Genomic DNA, 17,999 nt, shown 5'->3' with positions numbered 1-17,999 from the left:
GATAGTTTTGCTGCCTGTAAAATGATTATAGTTAGAATGGACAGAATTGGTAATTGAGGATTGGTGTAAGGCCTGGAGTAGAAGTGTGTAAATGTATAAGGGCCTATACACGGTTAAGGTGAAGGTAGGGATCAGGATGGTTTCTTTTCCCACCGGAACTGTTCAGCTGTTTTACGGGAAGAGTGTGACGTTACCAACGGACAATGTCAGCTGCCAAGAAAGTGCTGATGGCAGCTGGAATAAAATGTATCTGTGTCAGGATGAATAAAGTGGACTGACAGGCGACGCAACGAAGCATTCACATACAAAGGACGACGCATTAATACACCCGGATTTGTAAAAGCGCACACACACATGCAAGAACACAACCATGACGTATCACTGAGTCTGAGTCTGTTTTTAAGCAGCATTTATTGAGCTGAATGGTTGTCTATGGTACGTAAACGGGTTACATTCACTTTATGATGTTTAAAGTTATTACTCTCACGTGCATAATGCACTGTGTGTGTTTCCTGTACAAAGCTTGCATGGATATGCACTTGTGAATGTGGGGGCTGCTGGCTGATTAGCTGACTCTTTGCCACTTGGAAATCTGTCAGACGAGGAGATATGGAGCAGCTCAATTGAATCCTGGCAGGTAATCTGAGGAAACAGATGGATTTTAGTTATATTTGGCAGCAGATTAGCCACTTCCCCGTTGCTCAGAAAATCTGCTTTGCCAACTCCTGTTTGACAATCTGAATATTAGTCCTTGGTCAGGAGGTTTGGCTTCTGCACTGTTAGATTGCCTATTCTGATGAGTGTTGCCCTGCGCAATCAAACCTATCAGTACTTTCTAAGGCCCAGCTGTGGTAGCTGGCCAACCTCTTTACCCGAGGTGCTCGCCCTCTTGCCATCCCTCCTGCCCTGCCTATCACACCATGCCAGCACCCGGTGCCAGAGGAAGTTATCAGCACTCTATCCCCTGCCCCTAATCCCCTCTGAGGTGGAGAGAAAGTGTAGCACTTCTCCTGATGATTCTTGAAGAGGCAGAATGAACAGGTGTCTCAGGACCTAATCGGCAGGCTTGAGCTGCTATTTTTAGTCCACAGTCTCCTTCTCCTTGGACTTTTGCAGGCAATGTACACTAGAGGTGGTACTATGTGGGATTTCTGTGTTATCTCTCAGAGATAATGCTGACACAGTCATATATGGCTGACAGGAGTGCAGTAAAACCATTTAGAGATGCATTTTTGGGGGGAATGGGATGTAGTTTGTTGTAGTCATGGATGCCCTTTATGCTACTTAAACAGCAGTCACGTGCCGATACTTTCTCTCACTTTATTTATACTGTATATTTACAAAGAATTGCTATAGAAGTGATGTTACATATATATACAGCACATCAGTGTCTTCTGCTAAATATATGAGCACAGAACTCAATATCTCTGCCTACATCCTCCTGTGAGAGTTTTCTCTGTAGGTCCCTTTCCTGTGAAGTGATTTCAGATAGACATTAACTTCATCTCCTGGCAGTACTGAGTGGCTTGGATGGTGTTAATGATGTATGTTGTTGGTATTTACCCACTGAGCCAGATTATTCCCTTATGATCCAATTATCACCCACTCCTTAGTGGACTCAGAGGGCCTGTGGGGTCACTGCTTAACCATGAGATCCTCTATGAGAGATTTCCCTGGTGCACTGTTGATGCCACTGTCTGTTCAAGAACTCAGGGATAAACCCACCCCACTGAGAAATCATTTGAGGAGTCATTTGTAACAATATTATTCTAACATCTTCACTGAGCTGTACTGTAGGACGGTCAGCCTTGTCTAGCTGAAAGTATTCCTTATTATTGAATATGTTTTGTTCTGTAACCATATTTTCCTTAGGCAAGAAGCCTACATGAATGCTTTGAGTGATATTTCAGTGTTAGGTGGGTCGGCCATGTTCAAGCTTGTCCCTCCTGCATTTGGTAATCAGTTGAAAAGTCACACTTTCCCTGAGGAGAGCATCATCACATCTGACAATCTACAGCTCTTAGCTGGCAAATTCATGCAGACTTTTGAGAGGGGGTGGGGGGGGGGGGGGGAAGAAAGTAGAATCCTATGCAGCAGATTGCTCAAAGTATTACAGAGAAAGAGGGGGGTAGAGGGCGAGAGACAGAGGGAGAGAGGGAGGGAAGATAGAGGTTTGTAGAACAGGAGGGAAAAGGAGAGGAGGGAGAATTAAAGTGTGCAAGACTGGCTGGGGAGGTAATGTAGTTGGAACGCACTGTAATTATGTCTTGTCCTTATATGTGGAAACTCAGCACAGTATGGCAAAAGATACTGTACTGATTGTACACACACATCCATCAAACTGATGAGTGCTATGTTTTAGTGTATTTCTGGCTTGAATTCTATGCAGATGTAAGAGCAGCACCAACAAGGAACTCGCAGTTGACTCAGATCAGAAGTTTTGAATTGTATTGTTTGAAGTTGTACATATATTTGATGCTTGTGAACAGCCATCTGACCCAAGTGACTGCTTTATTTTCTCTCTTAATTTGCCAATTAGACCACGGTGATAATGCTGGACTGTGGTTTATGCAGCAGGGGTTTATCTGCCAGTCCTCCCACTGACTGACAGCTGATTGGGGTTTGTGTTTCTGCTGCTTTTGGCCACGCATGACCCTGCCTACTCACCGCAGCCTGTAAGCGCTGCATGAAACCTGCATTTGTGGCAGAGTAGATCTACAGACTACACTGGCTGGCCAATTTCCCACATGCACAAAACTGCACAGATCTATTTTCTGGTCACCGCATCGGTTTCGCTCACAGTCCCCGAGGTGCGTGTGACATGTTGTCGACCTTGTTCTGGGTGTGGGGTGAAAGTGATGATTCAAGGCTTGTAGTGCTGCTGTCACATCAATGCATTTCTCTTGTCATGGTTTGAGATCAGACAAAGCACTTTATGGATAGAGAGACACTTCAACATAAGCTGAATTTGATGAGTTTAAGTAGAAGTATATTGTACGACATGTCTGCTCCTCTACTCTCCTCTCCTCGGCACACAAATTGCTGCATCCCATCAAGGTTTTGTCCAGTGGAATCCACAATGAGACAGAGACAAGACACCTTTGGTAGTATTCCTGTTATGGACACTACTGATGTCTTTCTGTTGATGAAGTTTGAGTTTGTATACGCACCGCTTTTTGGCATTGTCTGTTCTTCACACAGCACATCACTTACTGTACACATTGATGACTTCTCCCAGGAAAGCCCCAGCTCCTGTATAGAAAAGCTTGGTCAGGACATGCTTGAAAAAGAGTTTATTAATATCAGTGGGACTTTTCCTGGTAAAGTAAAGGTTAAAAAGATAAAACAAACAAAAGATTTTCCCTGTTATTCAATTTGACGGGTTAGGATTTGTTTAGGACTTGGAATTCAAGGTTTAGGACTTGTGACTTGTGCCTGTTTTGACTTGGAACTTGACATTGTGATACGTCAAGACTTGAGACTTTTACTCTAGGAACCTCCTCTGTGACATAAAACTGCCCAAATACAATTGAACATATTTTCTCTCTAATTATAAAGCTTTTCTTTCAACTGTTGTTTCACCACTTTGCTTTTCTGAATAACTGTCATTTAGCAAAGTTCTTACCTTAGGACCCAGATTCCAATCTACAGTAGTTCTCTGAGGTTTATGCAGCACATCTTCTCCACTAGAGAGCAGTGTAGCTTCAGCCATTGTCAAACCTTCCAGTGAGAGAGTCAGAACCTAAATATGGAACAAATCAACAACAACAGGCCAAAAATAACAGCAGCAACCGGCTTAATAAAACTTAAAACTGACACTGTTGCCAGATGTACAAAAAAGAATCTTAGATTTATTCACGCCAGACATGAGGACACACACAATCATTCTCATTCTCTTCTGCCTTTGGAGTGTGTGTTTTTGTGTGTTGGGGATTCATGGGAAGCAGACACAGGTTAAGGTAAACAGAAGGAAACAGAGACTGTATCTGCCCTGAAGGCCTCCTCAGCAGCCAGGACACTGAATACGTCACTTCTGACATTTCACACGCACTCATTGTACTGCCCCATGTCAAATAATACACCATGCACACACACACACACACACAGTACACACACACACACATGGTTATGGAAACACTCGCACACATGCAAGCAGATGTACAGACGGATACACACACCCTGTCCGGCAGGCGTCCCAGGCAGGCAGCAGGCTCCATCAGATAAATATGAAGCTTGTAATGCGACCACAGAGACGTGGCTGATGGGATCAATAAAGAACGACGCTGCAGGTCATCGGGAGAACACAGCAAGAGGATAAATATGGACTGGCTCATCGGAAAACAGAGCAGCGAGACTGATGGGTACACAGGACTATATGTTCTCTCATATGTTCTCTCACTGCTCTGACACTGATCACAGACACATTCCTCTGTCTGATGGCTTCTTTCTCTGGCTTAAATAGACCATTTGGACATTTTGTTGCGGTATTTGGATTTGGAATTCTTATGTTCGACCTTCAGTAACTTGTTGAATAGTTTACTGCGCATGCTGGTGATAGTCTGATATATTGGATTTTTATTAGGTTGAATATATTTGCTGGAGTCATGGAGTTAGCGCAGTGTGTTTTGTAAATTAATTAGGAGTAGAGGATCACTTTACAGACATCTTTACTGTCAAGTTGTTTCATGAGTCTGCTTGTCATGGTCTGTTGCTGAGGCTTCTTGCTTCTAATGATGATTGTTTGTTTATTATAGTTGGTAGGTTGCTGAATTTGTTTGAGTAAAAATGTATTTAACATCAGAATAATATCACTTTCTATTCAGTTAATAGCTTAAGTGTCGCTGGTGTAAAAGTACAAGATCACACATACGCGATGAAATGACTTCATATTGTTGCATCCCAGTCAACAAAGGAAAATTCAATTATCACATTCCATTTCTCACAACTATATATAGTGGTGATGAGGTGTGTGAATGAAGTGTGATTCTCAGCTTTTCTCTGTGAATTAGATTTCTTTAAGAGTTCTTGGCTGTATATACTGTAGCTGAGTGCCGCCTTTGCTACTTTGGTTATTCTGCCTGCTTCTCACAGTATTTCCAGCTCAGGTGTGTGTAATGCAGACTACATGTAAAGTGATTCATCAAATGACGATGAAGATGATGGTGATAGACAATTGTTTTTTGTCTGTGGGTTATATTGTTTATTGGAAGAAAGGGCTTGTTAAAAATAAACAAGTAACTGGTTTTGGTAGGAAGGTTTGATATTTAAAGGTTGTGGTGTCTTCTGAAAGAACGGACAAATGCAAACTGGGGTTATTAGATGGATCCATGTTGCAGATAAAACACCATGACTTGCATTGGAGTTCATGACTGAGCTACTTCATATAAACTATCCAACCACTGCTTGTATTATCTCTGTTGGGGAGGTTGTGCTTTCATTCAAAAAGACAGTTTGGATGGATTTGTTTGTTTGTTAGGATGGGGCATGACCCGGGGAAGAAACCATTCACTTTGGCTGAAGAAAAGGATCCAGGAGGAGATCTGAGATTTGTTTTAAAATAACTTTGCTCGCAATTTGTTCACAATTTGGTGCAGTTGTGGATAAGGATCTGGATTTTCACTGCAAACAAATCTGCTTGGACAGAGAGAAGAGAGCTAAAATGCTGATTCAGCAGCAAGTGATTTTTATGTGTATTTTAAATAAATCCACAAACATGATTGGAGAGTTTTGTCATAGCGATGAACAAGTAATTCATTCACTTAAAAAAAACACTTAACCTTTGGAGAAACATAAGAATGTCATTGTAGCTGCCTTGGGATTATGATATTATTACATTTTGGAATTCTGTCCAGCATATGAGCGTTGCTGAGCTGGCTTAGGTTGAACTTTGCAGACGGACAGAGTTACTTCAGTTGCAGCTCGAGTGTCACTCAGCTGCACTGCTCTTCTCACTGTGTGCTCGGAGCAGAACGAGAGTGTCTGGCACAGTGAACACGTACAGATGTGCATCTAGATTTCTTGGTAGACTAGTGGCGGTGACGTCGGCCGTCGTGCATTATGGATTTCTGCTTAGTACAGTGCTGTGAGAAAATGAGCATTTTCCTTGCAGAGTTCAAACTTGGGTTGCCAGCGTTCTATTTGTAGTTTCGAAGAGCCGTTGGGTTAGAATAGAATAGAGTAGATAGCAGTACATAGCAGCAGGGGTGTGTGAGTTTGTTCACATGAAGCAGTCATACAGTATTTTTAACACCAACCTTAAAGTCACTTTGAGTGTTCTGTTTCTTCCCATTGTTTCTTCAAATTACCATTGATATCATCGTCATCCTTTTCTCCATTATCTACAATATCCCAGATATTCATATTACAGTAAATGCATTATTTTTCATGTCATACTCATTTTTAATAATATCAGTTATTTCAGTATTTTGTGTCTTTTGCATTGTTTTCTTCATCTCTTTGTTTTCCGTATGCACTGAGCTGTGCACACTTTTTTTGTTTTGTTTTGTTTATGTTTTAGGGTCAAAGAAGAACCAAAGCCTCAGCCGGCACAGTAAGTAAACTGCATTACCCAGAGTGCTCTAGGCTTTGACACTTCTTCCTGTCAGTTGGTGCTGTGTGCTTCATGTGGCTTTCTCCTCCGTATCTGGCAGAAAAAATGACAGAAATGTCCCTAATGTCATGGAAAGCCTCTGTGGTAGCGTCATCATCGCACAGTGGCATTTTGTTCTCGTGAATTCTGACTGAATAACATCAACCAGATCGTTGAACGCTGTGTTGGACACAAACAGCCGGCTTCCATGACATCAGTGACGACAGCTTTTCCTCTCTACCAGCTGTTTTAGCCGGGCCCTACATCCTTCCACCCTTCTCCCTGGTCTCTAACTGGCTGCCCATTCTCATCCAGTGTGTCATCTGCACTCTGATTGGCTTGTGCAGTCTCCTTTTTTTAACCACACATGTGGACTAGATGCATCTGTTCTGCATTTTGACCAACTTCGCCTGTAGGGTTACCCAGTCTGACAACTAGACCTCTACGACACCAGCAAGCTCTGATAAATGACGCTCCTATTACCAGCTGAGCATTTGGTGCAACTCTCATCTCCATTGGCTGTAGAGCTTTCCTGCTTCTTTTCCTACCCTCTACTGTATATCTGTCTGAATTATCTTTCTATATTCTTCCTGTTTGTGATCCTTTCTCTCTGTATTGCTGATACTGTGTGTAGTTGTCAGTGTTCCGCTAATCGCCGTACTGCCCGTATTCCTGGCCTTCCCCATTCTCTGCTCTGGTTGTAGTGAATGCCCCTGCTATTATTCACTTCTCAGAAACTGACCTGCTTCCTAAACCCCTTTCAGTACAGACTGTTTTCTCCCATGATGACACCCTGCAATGTTCCAGTCACACTTTGCTTATTTGAACAGGTGGTTTCCCTTTAGTGGGATCACTGAGCTGGTAAATAACGTTCTTCAGCCCCAGCAAAAGTCCCAAAATGACAAGGAGCCAGAGCCAGACGCGTAAGTAATAGAAAAGCCCCCTTCATCTCCTCCCAGCAGGCACAAACATACGTCTGTGACCCCACTGTGGGCCTGCTCACACAGTATGTTTGCCCATAGTCGATATTACAATACTGTATATCACAGTGCTATGCTGAGTATTTATACTCATTCAACTCTATGTTACATCAACATACCTGCTATGGCTTGATGCTGATTCAGATTTAAAGAACAACTTGACTGCCATTTAACCTTTTCAATAACACAAACATACTGTCAATTACCAGGCATGCCATAACTACAGCTTTAACTCTAATGTGTTATTATGAACCTTACTGCTGTGCTGGGTAAAGGCGCATTATGTAACGTCTCATGTACCTCCACCCTCAACTGTAATGAGATCCGTAATGACGGTACTCTAAACACTGAATCCAAATGACCGATTATCCTCATGCACGTTGCAGGCAGGCACGCACACAGACACACACGCACGCATGCACGCACACACAGACACACAGACAGACACACACACACACACACACACGCACACACACACACACACATACACACACACACATAGAAAAGTATAGAGAAAAGCATGAAAATTACTAAAATATGAGAAATGTATTCTCAAGGTTTATAGGTAGAAACCTTTAGCTTCACGTGTCCTAATGAGTGTAATAATCCGTTTCTGGTTTTCTAGATTACTTTATCATTTCCTGATCAAATCCTGCATCCAAAGACTCTACATATTCTGTCATAGCCTTTCCAAAAAGTGATCTAACACAATGAAACAGCAAATGCCAATGAATCTATGAATCTCCTTCAAGAAGAGCCGGTCATTGAACAAAATTCTTCTTCTTTTGTTTAACCAAGATGAACAAAGTATATACTGTAGTCTGTTCAGCCCGTGTACGTTTCCTAGTATCTGTTTTGAATAAGCATTGCTATCTCCTGCCATTGTTTACGTAGCAATGCCGTTGCTACTATTTTTCTTTTAGCCTCTTTTTAGCTTGTAATTAATAATGTATTAATGTCAAATGAATGTGCTCTTACACATATTTAGTGTCATCCTACTTTCTGTGCCGTCCGTCTCACTCTTTAGTCTCAGTAGCAGACACAACGTTCCACCATCACGGTCAACTACAGTGCAGATAGCAAGTGGTCACATGTTCACAACACATGGGGTTGGGTGACTAGCAAAGCAAATGCACAGTGTTTCCTGGCCCGCTGCACTCTGAGCCCTATTGGCTTTCATTCTATCCATCTAATCAGTGTCTAGCGCCTGGGATAGCAGGCGTCTGCAGGTCACTACCAGACTGAACACAATAGGTAATTGGTATAGTTAAAGTCTACTATCTAGTATTTTTTAAAGTGCTTTGCCTTATGACTTGCTGTAGTTTAGAAAGAATAAACATTATACACTGTAAATAGAAGACCCAGATGTGTTATTTTGTAACATGTTAAGGAAGTAAAGGGTCAAAGGTCAAAGGTAGCTTTCTAATTTACACTTTATAAGCTCCACACAACATAACAACATTTATTTTCCATTTTCACTCTCCTGCTCATTGCTCATTCTTGTCTTTGTGTGTATTTGTAATTTGGCTCTTATTGCTCCATTTATGTTGGTGATTTTTCCAAAACATTCCATGAATTCAATGGTTTTGGTGATATCCATGACTAAATCAAGATGGTTTGATCGTCTTGTGCTCAGTATTGTGCTTCAGTTGTTGGGGAAACTCGCCCCACGCTCCATGCTATGATGTTCCCTATAGCATGTAACAACAACACACAAAAGCCATTAAGTGACAATATATCCTCATTTCGAAAGTCCAGCACGATATCGTCTCCTCAGGATGATACAGGACACATTCAGGTTTCTAATGCAGTCAAAGAGGAGATCTTGTACTTGGGCCTTGCTGTTGATATGTTTGGGTCTGTCATATGTCCAGCACAGAGGCTCATGTTACTGGCTGTGTGTGTGTGTGTGAGTGTGTGTAGCAGCTCTGGTGCGGCACAGAGGTAAGAGAGCTCCGATACGCTAGCATGGGACGGGACAATGAGCAGCGTATGATTACTCGTCAGCAGTGTCACCTACATTTGACCGTGTTTGACCGAATGAGTAAACTCTGCATTCTGTACCGGCTGCCTGTTGCTGTGTTACTTGACTCTCACTCCACATTTATACTTTGTTTCCCTCTCCGAGCTTTTCTTGTTGACTTCAACCCTCTTCTGTCTTCTCTCTTGTAATTTCTATGTGCAATTCTACACTATTCTACACCTCTATCTATCTGCCGCTACGTATCTGAAAAAATGTGGTTTATTTCGTGCACACAACAGTAAAACTCCTACCTGTAAAAAAAGCTGTTTTGCTTTATGTGGCTCCTAGGAGGTGAGAGTGTGTGTTAGGGGAGCTCAGGGCAGAAGTGACCTGATACAGAGAAGGAGAGAGGTAATCATTGGTTATCTTTAACGGCTCTTCTCTGTGACCTTGTCTGTCAATAGAGCAGCGGCCCTTAACCCATGTAGAGGCCAAGGATCAAAAGCATGTCTCCGTAAACGTTTCAGCGTAAGAAGAGATGAAGTGAGAATAAAACATGATTGTTCCTCGTCTTATTTCCTTGATCCTTGGAGACTGTGGCTTTACCTCTTGTATCACGGGCTTCATCATTTCGTTATCAGGACCCCTGTCAGTAAATTAGATTTAGTGGGATCTGTTAAACAAGGCTACATGCTCATGCTAATCTCTGTTTGGTAAATAGACAAAAGCTGTAACACAATTAGCCCCTTAATCCCTTGATAGATACAACAAGGGGCATGCCATTGGTGTGCAGCCGGATGTTTAGATGGTACCGACAACGCACCCAAACACTGATGGTTGTCAGGTGGCATGTGGCGATTACATTTGGGTTCTAATGGTCTGGTTGTGGCTAAAGGAAGTATGTTTATCTCAAACGCAGAGCTGTATGTGGTAAAAGGATAGCGCTGCTCAATAATTCAAAAGTGCTAATGAATGTTGCAGGGGATATGTGGGGCGAAACCAATTCTAATCGCCATATTATGAAGTCAGCCCAGTGTTTAGTTTCCAAGGAGACGCTCAATTGACATGTGTCATACAAAATGCATGTGATGAGTCCATCCAGGTTTTGTAGTAGCCTCTCAGGACTTGTTAGAAGTTGAGGATCTATAAGATCAGGTGTAAGGCATCAGTAGGAGGCCACCTATAGGAGAGAAACAAGAACACAATGGAGGCTTGCGGGACAAATTCTCTAAATCAAGTTTATCAACCAGTTGGGCAACAAGATGGCGGTTTCTTCTGTGTGTGACCACTTGCGATATATTGTCTATAACGTATATGTATTAGAACCATAAATACTCTTATTTGTCCTTGTTTATGTAGCTCTATGGCACTAAGGTGTTCGCTGGCTTATCTTACCCCTATCCTGATATCCAAACACTGGTGCAATGATTCATTTAAACGGTGGGGAACCTGAGAAAGTGGAATTAAGTGATGTTCTTAAACTTGCAAAGCTAATTTGATACTCTTCCCCTGTTTTGGGGGAGGTCCAGTATCAACGCAGGAGCTCGACATTGAGGCTTCTAAGGTCAAGGCGTCTGCTTTTCCTTTCAAATCTGACACACACTGCACAAGGTTTGGTGGAACTGTTTGGAACAGTTTGAATCATTGAGTCTGTTTCCTGTGTCCTGTTACACCACAAACACATAGTACAGTTTGAGACAAGATACGGTGCTTGAATAACATAAGGGTACAGTACATTTATTAGATCCTTAGGTGACATCGTCTGTGTTGGACCTTTGTCAAGGCATTAAGAGTTTTATTTGTGTCATTATTACAGTTTATCAAATCGTCAAGCCATTTTCTTAACCCTCTATCTCTCCCGTTTGCTTACAGGAAGTTGCACCAGCAGTTTGAATCTTACAAGGACCAGGTTAAGATGATGGGGGACGAGACTAAGCCGGTTCAGGACCAGAAGAGTGAAGCCCCCATCTGTGGGATATGCCACAAAACCAAGTTTGCCGATGGCTGTGGCCACCTCTGTTCATATTGCCAAACGAAATTCTGTGCTCGGTGCGGAGGACGAGTGTCTCTGCGGTCAAATAAGGTAATGCTTGACTTTTTTGTTTGAAATTTCAACACATGCACACATGTCTCACACTTAGGCACATTTTTCTTCTATACAAGTTGATACAATTTGAAATCAAATATGACAGTGAAATGGGAATAGAGGGTGCTGTGCATGGTGGCAAAATTTCTGATTTTATTTTTAGATTTGCAAGATCTACTTCAGTCTGAGACCCTGCATGTCTGTATTATAAATAATTCCTCTCTCACAACACAGATACTGTACACTGATTCACAACTCTAGATTTTAAATTCACACACAATTCACAGGAACTCTTTCTCACCACTGGAGGGAACTGTTCCTCCTGTTATGTTCCCCATACAGGACTCTAAGTGCAGCTCTAGTATGTGGCCTCACAGTACCTGACTAACCTTGGTGAATTCCTCCCTACAGACCAAGATGGAGCTTTCAGAATTAGAATTTGAATCATGAGTGTTTTTATGTGATGTCGTCCACTCTTTCACTGTTGGAATGTGATGAGTGGTAGGTGGGACCTACTAATGCCTCTACAATATCTCTCCCTGTCTCTCTGCTCTCCCTCCCCCCCCTCTCCCTCTGTGTCTCCCTCTTTCTTTCTGATGCATTCCTGCTCTCATGGAATTGCAACAGGAGGACAAAGTGGTTAGCAAACCCTTTTCTGTGTTTGTTGAGAGTGTGTCTGAACATGAGCATTGCACATGAAATGCTGTGATATGGATTCATACACATACAGCAGCCCGAAATGACTCCTATTAAATTACTATAATTACATAACATATTGTATGTGAATCAAAAGTGAAGTCAAAGTCAAACTTACACAAAATAACAAGGTCGTTTTAAATAATGGAAAAGCTTTTGTTTATTTCCATGGCATTTATCTAAGAGAGTTCCATAGTACATTTTTGCAGAAAAGGCAACTGGAATATATTTAAAATGGGTTCAATCAGATTCAAGGAATAAGACACTCAAAACACATTGAACCTATAGGGCAGCGGTCCCCATCCTTTTTTGGGCCACGGACCGCTTTCATGCAAGACAATGTTTTTCGCGGACTTGCATTCAAGGTGTGGGGGGATAAATATGACAAGATAAAATGACACGACTGGCATAGAAAATATAAAGTGCATCAAAAATACAACTCACAATTACGCTGAATTAGTGGGAGCCCTGAGCTTGTGTCTCTGCAGCAAGCCGCTCCAATCAAGGGTTAATGGCAATGAGACAATGACACCAGAAGTGTGTTCCTTATGTCCAGTCTACTCCGTCAGTTTGTTTTGGTCGCTGTCACTGCAGAAAACCCTGCTTCACAAAGACAGGATGTTGGATTTGGGAGTGCAGGTTACAGTTCTATGGAGGGGTCACACACACACACACACACACACACACACACACACACACACACACACACACACGGTTGATGCAAACAATCCCAATCCAATGCCAATATTTCTCTCTATGTAGATAAGAAAGGAAAGTTATGATGACCAACTACATTATTGACATCTTTACCAGTGGAACCAACTTAACAAACACAGCATCACAAAAGCCTCATCACATGGGTCATTTCATTGTTCAAACCTCCTTGGTTTCAGGATTTGACTGTAGATAGTAACTGAACAGTGTATAGTCCATACATGAGTGAAGTACATACCAGGCTGTTCCATCCAAACAACACAACAGCAACAACTCCTCTATCCTAGTGTCCTCTATCCTACTTCTCCCAGCTTTGCCAAGACCCCAGTTGCACAGGCTGCCATTGTTCCTCAGTAGATAATAGGTGGGGATCAGTTACCATGTTGTACAGATGGCGTTGAGTATTAAAAGTGGCAGCAGGTTGGCGATGGATGGCCGGGGCATTGGCAGATACGCTCGGGATGTGCTGTGAGCCAATGGCCGCTATTTACCTAGTGGTGGCCTGGCCTTTTGGCACTCTTGCTCCATTCTCTTTTACAGACCACATGCACCATACACTAGGTGCAGCACTGTCAATAAAATCCATCCATATGGGTTTATCCTGCGCAGGGCTGTGGGAGGCTGGAGCCTATCCCAGCGTTTAACACACCAGAGGCAGCATACATGTTGGAGGGGTTACCAGTCTATCACACGCGGAGAAGCACGGCCTTACATGCTCATTACGCAAGTTGTTTAGGGTCGCTCAAAAAAAGTTACAACTCCGAAATTCCATGCAAGATGGAAAGTAAGGGATTGACATTAAGTATGAATTCATATTGATTAGCTGGGGATACTGGTCAATATAGATGCTCATCTCAACTCACCGTGTTAGTGAAACAGTATTTTTTTCCATATAGGCAAGTAGAGGCAACCACAGCTAATCACACAGCTGCATAGGTTTTATGTTACTATTTTAAGACATGAAGCTGTAGCCATAGCCTATAGGCTTATGTTTACATTGTACAGCCAGAGCTAATTGTATAATATTGTGAGGACCGGACTAATTACCAGGCAGCAGAGCCAAAGCTCAGTGTTAACATTTTATATTTCTACAATTTATTATTTATGTTAATATTATTCACCTAAGATTCTATAGCAATGTTTTTACCCCATTCTGTTCTGTATGTGTCTGCTTATTCTTAGACAGACAAATGGAGGAAAGTGTTTTAAGAAGAGAGGATTGTAGTGGGAGCACTGGGGTGTCATGTGACTGTGTGGTTGGTCAATAGTTGATATGGCTCAGGGGTCAGGTAGGAGGGGCCCTTAGCAGAATTTTACGTCCTTAAGATGAGGCTAACACAGATACAGACAAACTCGTTCACTTTCACATTCACATGCAACCTAGAGTTTACAATTCACATAACCTGCAGCGAACCCATGCAGGCATTGGGGAGAACAACTGCCACATAGAAATGCCCCATTTGGATCTGAACCCAGAAAACTCTTCCTTTGCATTGACAGTTCTAACCACCGAGCCAACAAGCTGCCAATGTGAAAATTGCATGAGATAAAATTTGATGTTGCTTCAAACTTCAGAGAGAGTCTGTATTTCTCTCATTCTGAGAAAACTGCATACTTAAGGGAAAGGTGCAGGAGCAATTGCTGTGGTAATATGGAGTGAATGTGTCTCCTATAGTCAGTCACTCCTATAGAGTGACTGACTCACTCCACTCTCTGTGCTTTGCATTACTTCCACATTTCCAATATTTTGCAGTTTAGGCAAGAACATGCTTATAGATAGACAAGTGTTGTCTGAGTCAGTCAGAGGCAGGTGGGACCAATATCTGAATTAGAAGAAGGGGTAAAGAGCATATGTTTGCATAAACAGAGATTGGTTAGTTTGCTCTTCGTCAAATCATACAAACAATCTGTGCTAGATCTGCTCTAGAGTCCAGGGTATTTAGATTGTACTTATTTGATATATCTGAAAGATGTAGAGAGGTTTGGGGTAATTAGTCCAGTTGCTTTTGTAGGGTTGCTCACTTTGCAGAGAAGAACATTTTATTTAAAACTCAAACATTCTAAGCCTTTGACATATACTTTACATTAGCTCAACCTCAGCTAAGGTCAAATCATGCACTGGTTGTTTGTGTCATCATACTTGTAGTTGCAGTTAAAGCTTTAATTCATCTGCTATTAACTACTGGCCACATTCTTGCATGCCCAACTAGCTCGCCTGAAAGCTTGTGTGTCAGTGAAAGAGGTGGTGGTGGTGAAATCTGCCCTTTTTCCATCCGTCTACTCTTTCTCTCCCTCTCACAAATGGTGACACTGGTGGCGAGAGAGATCTTGTTCTCTGAAACACCATTGAATATTTACAAGTCTCTATGTCTGGGGCAGCAGCAGCAGCTAGCAGGGTTTTAGTATACTGGGATATGATATAGCTGGACTGAGAGTTTAACAGCTGGTAAAAGAATGAAAAGTTGGATAGAGGGAGAAGCCTGGGGACTAAACGGACTTTGATAAATAATAGTGAAAGCTGAATTAAATACTTATTGTTTGCACTCTCTAATGTTGTACAATTAACAGTACAGTCATTATAAAATCTGTGTGTTCACTGTTATTAAGATAAAACCTCCTTCAAGAGTGCCAGGTGGCTTAGTTTCTGCAGTTGATACTTAAAGACACAAAATGCAAAGTAACTGTTTGGGGCAAAATGTCTGTCAGCATTGAAGCATCTCTGGGATCTTGGTGTGGCAGTGCAGCTCCCCACCATTTCCTCTGATGTGGCTTCAGACGGCCTGAGGAATCAGCCGTGCCCTGGGAGGAAGTCATTTGTGATTAATATCGCTTCTGGGGTTGACATGTATGCATCTTGGCTCCGTCAAGTGTTCTGCTGCAAAATAGAAGGTGAACTAGTGACGCATTTGCTTGATCTTCAAAGTTGAAATGGAAGTTCAAAGTTGAAATGGCATTCCAGTGAATTGCCTGTTGTTGTGCATTCAACCGCTAAACATTGTTGAATAAAACATTAGCATTATTGGAAACAGGGGACAGCACACCTGTATACACATTTGCAAGACATTTTTTTAATGAAATAATGGCCTTTAGGTAAAATTTGTTAAACACACTTCATCTTAAACCTTTAAATACTTGCAGGGTCAATTAGTAGCATATTTAGGATTCAAGCTGCTTGTATGTAAGCAAAATGGTGAAACTTTAACAAGAATAAACATGATAAAAAATACATGTAACAGCAAGATGGTGGCATTTCAAGCCACTAATGATGCAGTAACTCTGTCAGTATTTAATGTCACCTCCTTGATGAAGATAAAATGTTAACACCCCAGGATGTCTCCTGCCCAGAGACTGCAGATGCAAGTGAATATGGGGCTATAATCTGCTATAATGGAATGATGTGCATGGTGCCTGCTAAATAAAGTGTAAATATGATTAGACGCATGTGGAAATCACACATTCCACACAGAGTGAAATACTGTGCCACATATGCATACCCCTACATTTTCAAAATTCACATTGTGCTTTTATTATCTTTTAGTTGTAATTTCTCTTGATGCAAAATGCGTCTTTGGTTTTCTTTAAAAACCAAGACATATTTTAACCCCATTGCTCCCCTTCAGATAGTCCTACAGCACGTGAACGCAGCACAGCTCTAGCTTGGTTTGGTACTATGGCAGCAAAAACAAGAGGCTTTGTTTTTGACGATGACAGCAGCGTGCGTGTCTCTTCTTTGACGACGTAAGTGGCAGCAGACAGGCTGAGGAAGGTGACACGGACATGTGCACGGGTTTTTTTGGGGGGGTAGGGGGAGGGGGTGCAGAGAGGGGGGAGGGGGTGGGGGGCAGTCCGATCACAGCGTTGTGGCTTTTGCTGTCTGGGTGCCGGAAACTGTGGGAGCAGAGCCGCATATGTAATGAGCTCTCATCGGCTCCAGTAGCGCTGTGACTACGCTCCTAGACAAACTAGAGCAGCGGCGGTTTGGAGCGATAACGTGATTTGACGCGGTGTTACTCAGCTCACATGTAGACCTGCTGACATTGAGTCCAGGGATCCTTTCAGAGGTTTCGCCATGGAGACTGATAGCGCGAATCCATCTTTTTGATTTTTTCCAATTTGAAGTTATTGTTTTATTTAGGTTTTGATTATGTAATTGCTTTATTGGTATAAAGAGGGAAGAGGACCCCTTCACGTATTTTTCAATCTATTTCCAAACGACTGTGTTGTGCTACGCTGAGTTGTGACTCCGTCGCGTAACCTTCACGGTGCTTTCATCGGCCGCTGCCTGCTGTCTGGAGACGGAGCTGTCCGCGGTGCTGAAGGTCGGAGCTGCTTCTCTTGTTTTCAGGAGCGTAAAAAGCGAGCAGTCGTCACATAGTCCGGATTTAAGGACGGAGATCTCCCCGCACGGACGCGATGCTTTCTGTCAGCGGCACCATGGGTAAGCAGTTGGGGGTGGGGGGAGGACGATGCTGTCACCGCAACGCATTTTGCACCGGTCATTTTGTTTTCTCGGGATTGTGACTATTTCAGCATATTCGGCGAGTGTTCACCTGGCAAGCTGGTAAAGTGGCGATCAGCACTTAGCAGAGCAGACAGAGCGAATACGCAGTACTCGCGTTTTTTTTAAATGCAAATACATTGCAGACATTTAATGTGACTTCCACGAAATGTGTGCCCGTGAGAGTCCATCACGTCTGGCCCAAGACAGATGTTTCGTCCGGGCAGTTCGAGTGGGACCGATGTGAGGGCATATGGGTGTTTCCGTGGGTATGGACACACATCAGTCATCTTTATTAAAAATAACCATTTATATTTTGCATTTCATCAATCTCTCCCCTCCCACCCCACCCTCTCCACTTTCCCATGCCTCTGAACTTCAAACAACTCAACATAAATATTCATCAAGTCTATTATTATTACCACCGAGGCACACTAAAATTAGAAGCTCATTAAAATGTAATTCACCACGTG

General features: G+C 42.5%; 1 protein-coding gene across 2 annotated transcripts in view; it reads left to right on the top strand.

Annotated features, from left to right (window-relative positions):
* Nucleotides 1-17,999, top strand: part of rims2a (regulating synaptic membrane exocytosis 2a) — a 126,432-nt gene that overhangs the window by 11,816 nt on the left and 96,617 nt on the right. Inside the window, exons 2-5 of one of the 2 annotated variants that reach the window (XM_076150535.1) lie at nucleotides 6,518-6,550; nucleotides 7,420-7,512; nucleotides 11,405-11,615; nucleotides 12,246-12,257. In XM_076150535.1, coding sequence (XP_076006650.1) covers nucleotides 6,518-6,550; nucleotides 7,420-7,512; nucleotides 11,405-11,615; nucleotides 12,246-12,257 — 349 coding nt within the window. The remainder of the gene's footprint in view (nucleotides 1-6,517; nucleotides 6,551-7,419; nucleotides 7,513-11,404; nucleotides 11,616-12,245; nucleotides 12,258-17,999) is intronic. The other variant, XM_076150536.1, reaches the window with a different exon arrangement.

This window comes from Genypterus blacodes, unplaced genomic scaffold (genome assembly GCF_046128005.1).
Source record: "Genypterus blacodes isolate CSIRO-AG114 ecotype Tasmania unplaced genomic scaffold, CSIRO-AGI_Gbla_v1 ptg000052l_1, whole genome shotgun sequence".
NCBI classification, from domain to species: domain Eukaryota; kingdom Metazoa; phylum Chordata; class Actinopteri; order Ophidiiformes; family Ophidiidae; genus Genypterus; species Genypterus blacodes.
Note: the sequence above shows the minus strand (reverse complement) of the source record. Positions and strands in the feature narration are given on the sequence as shown.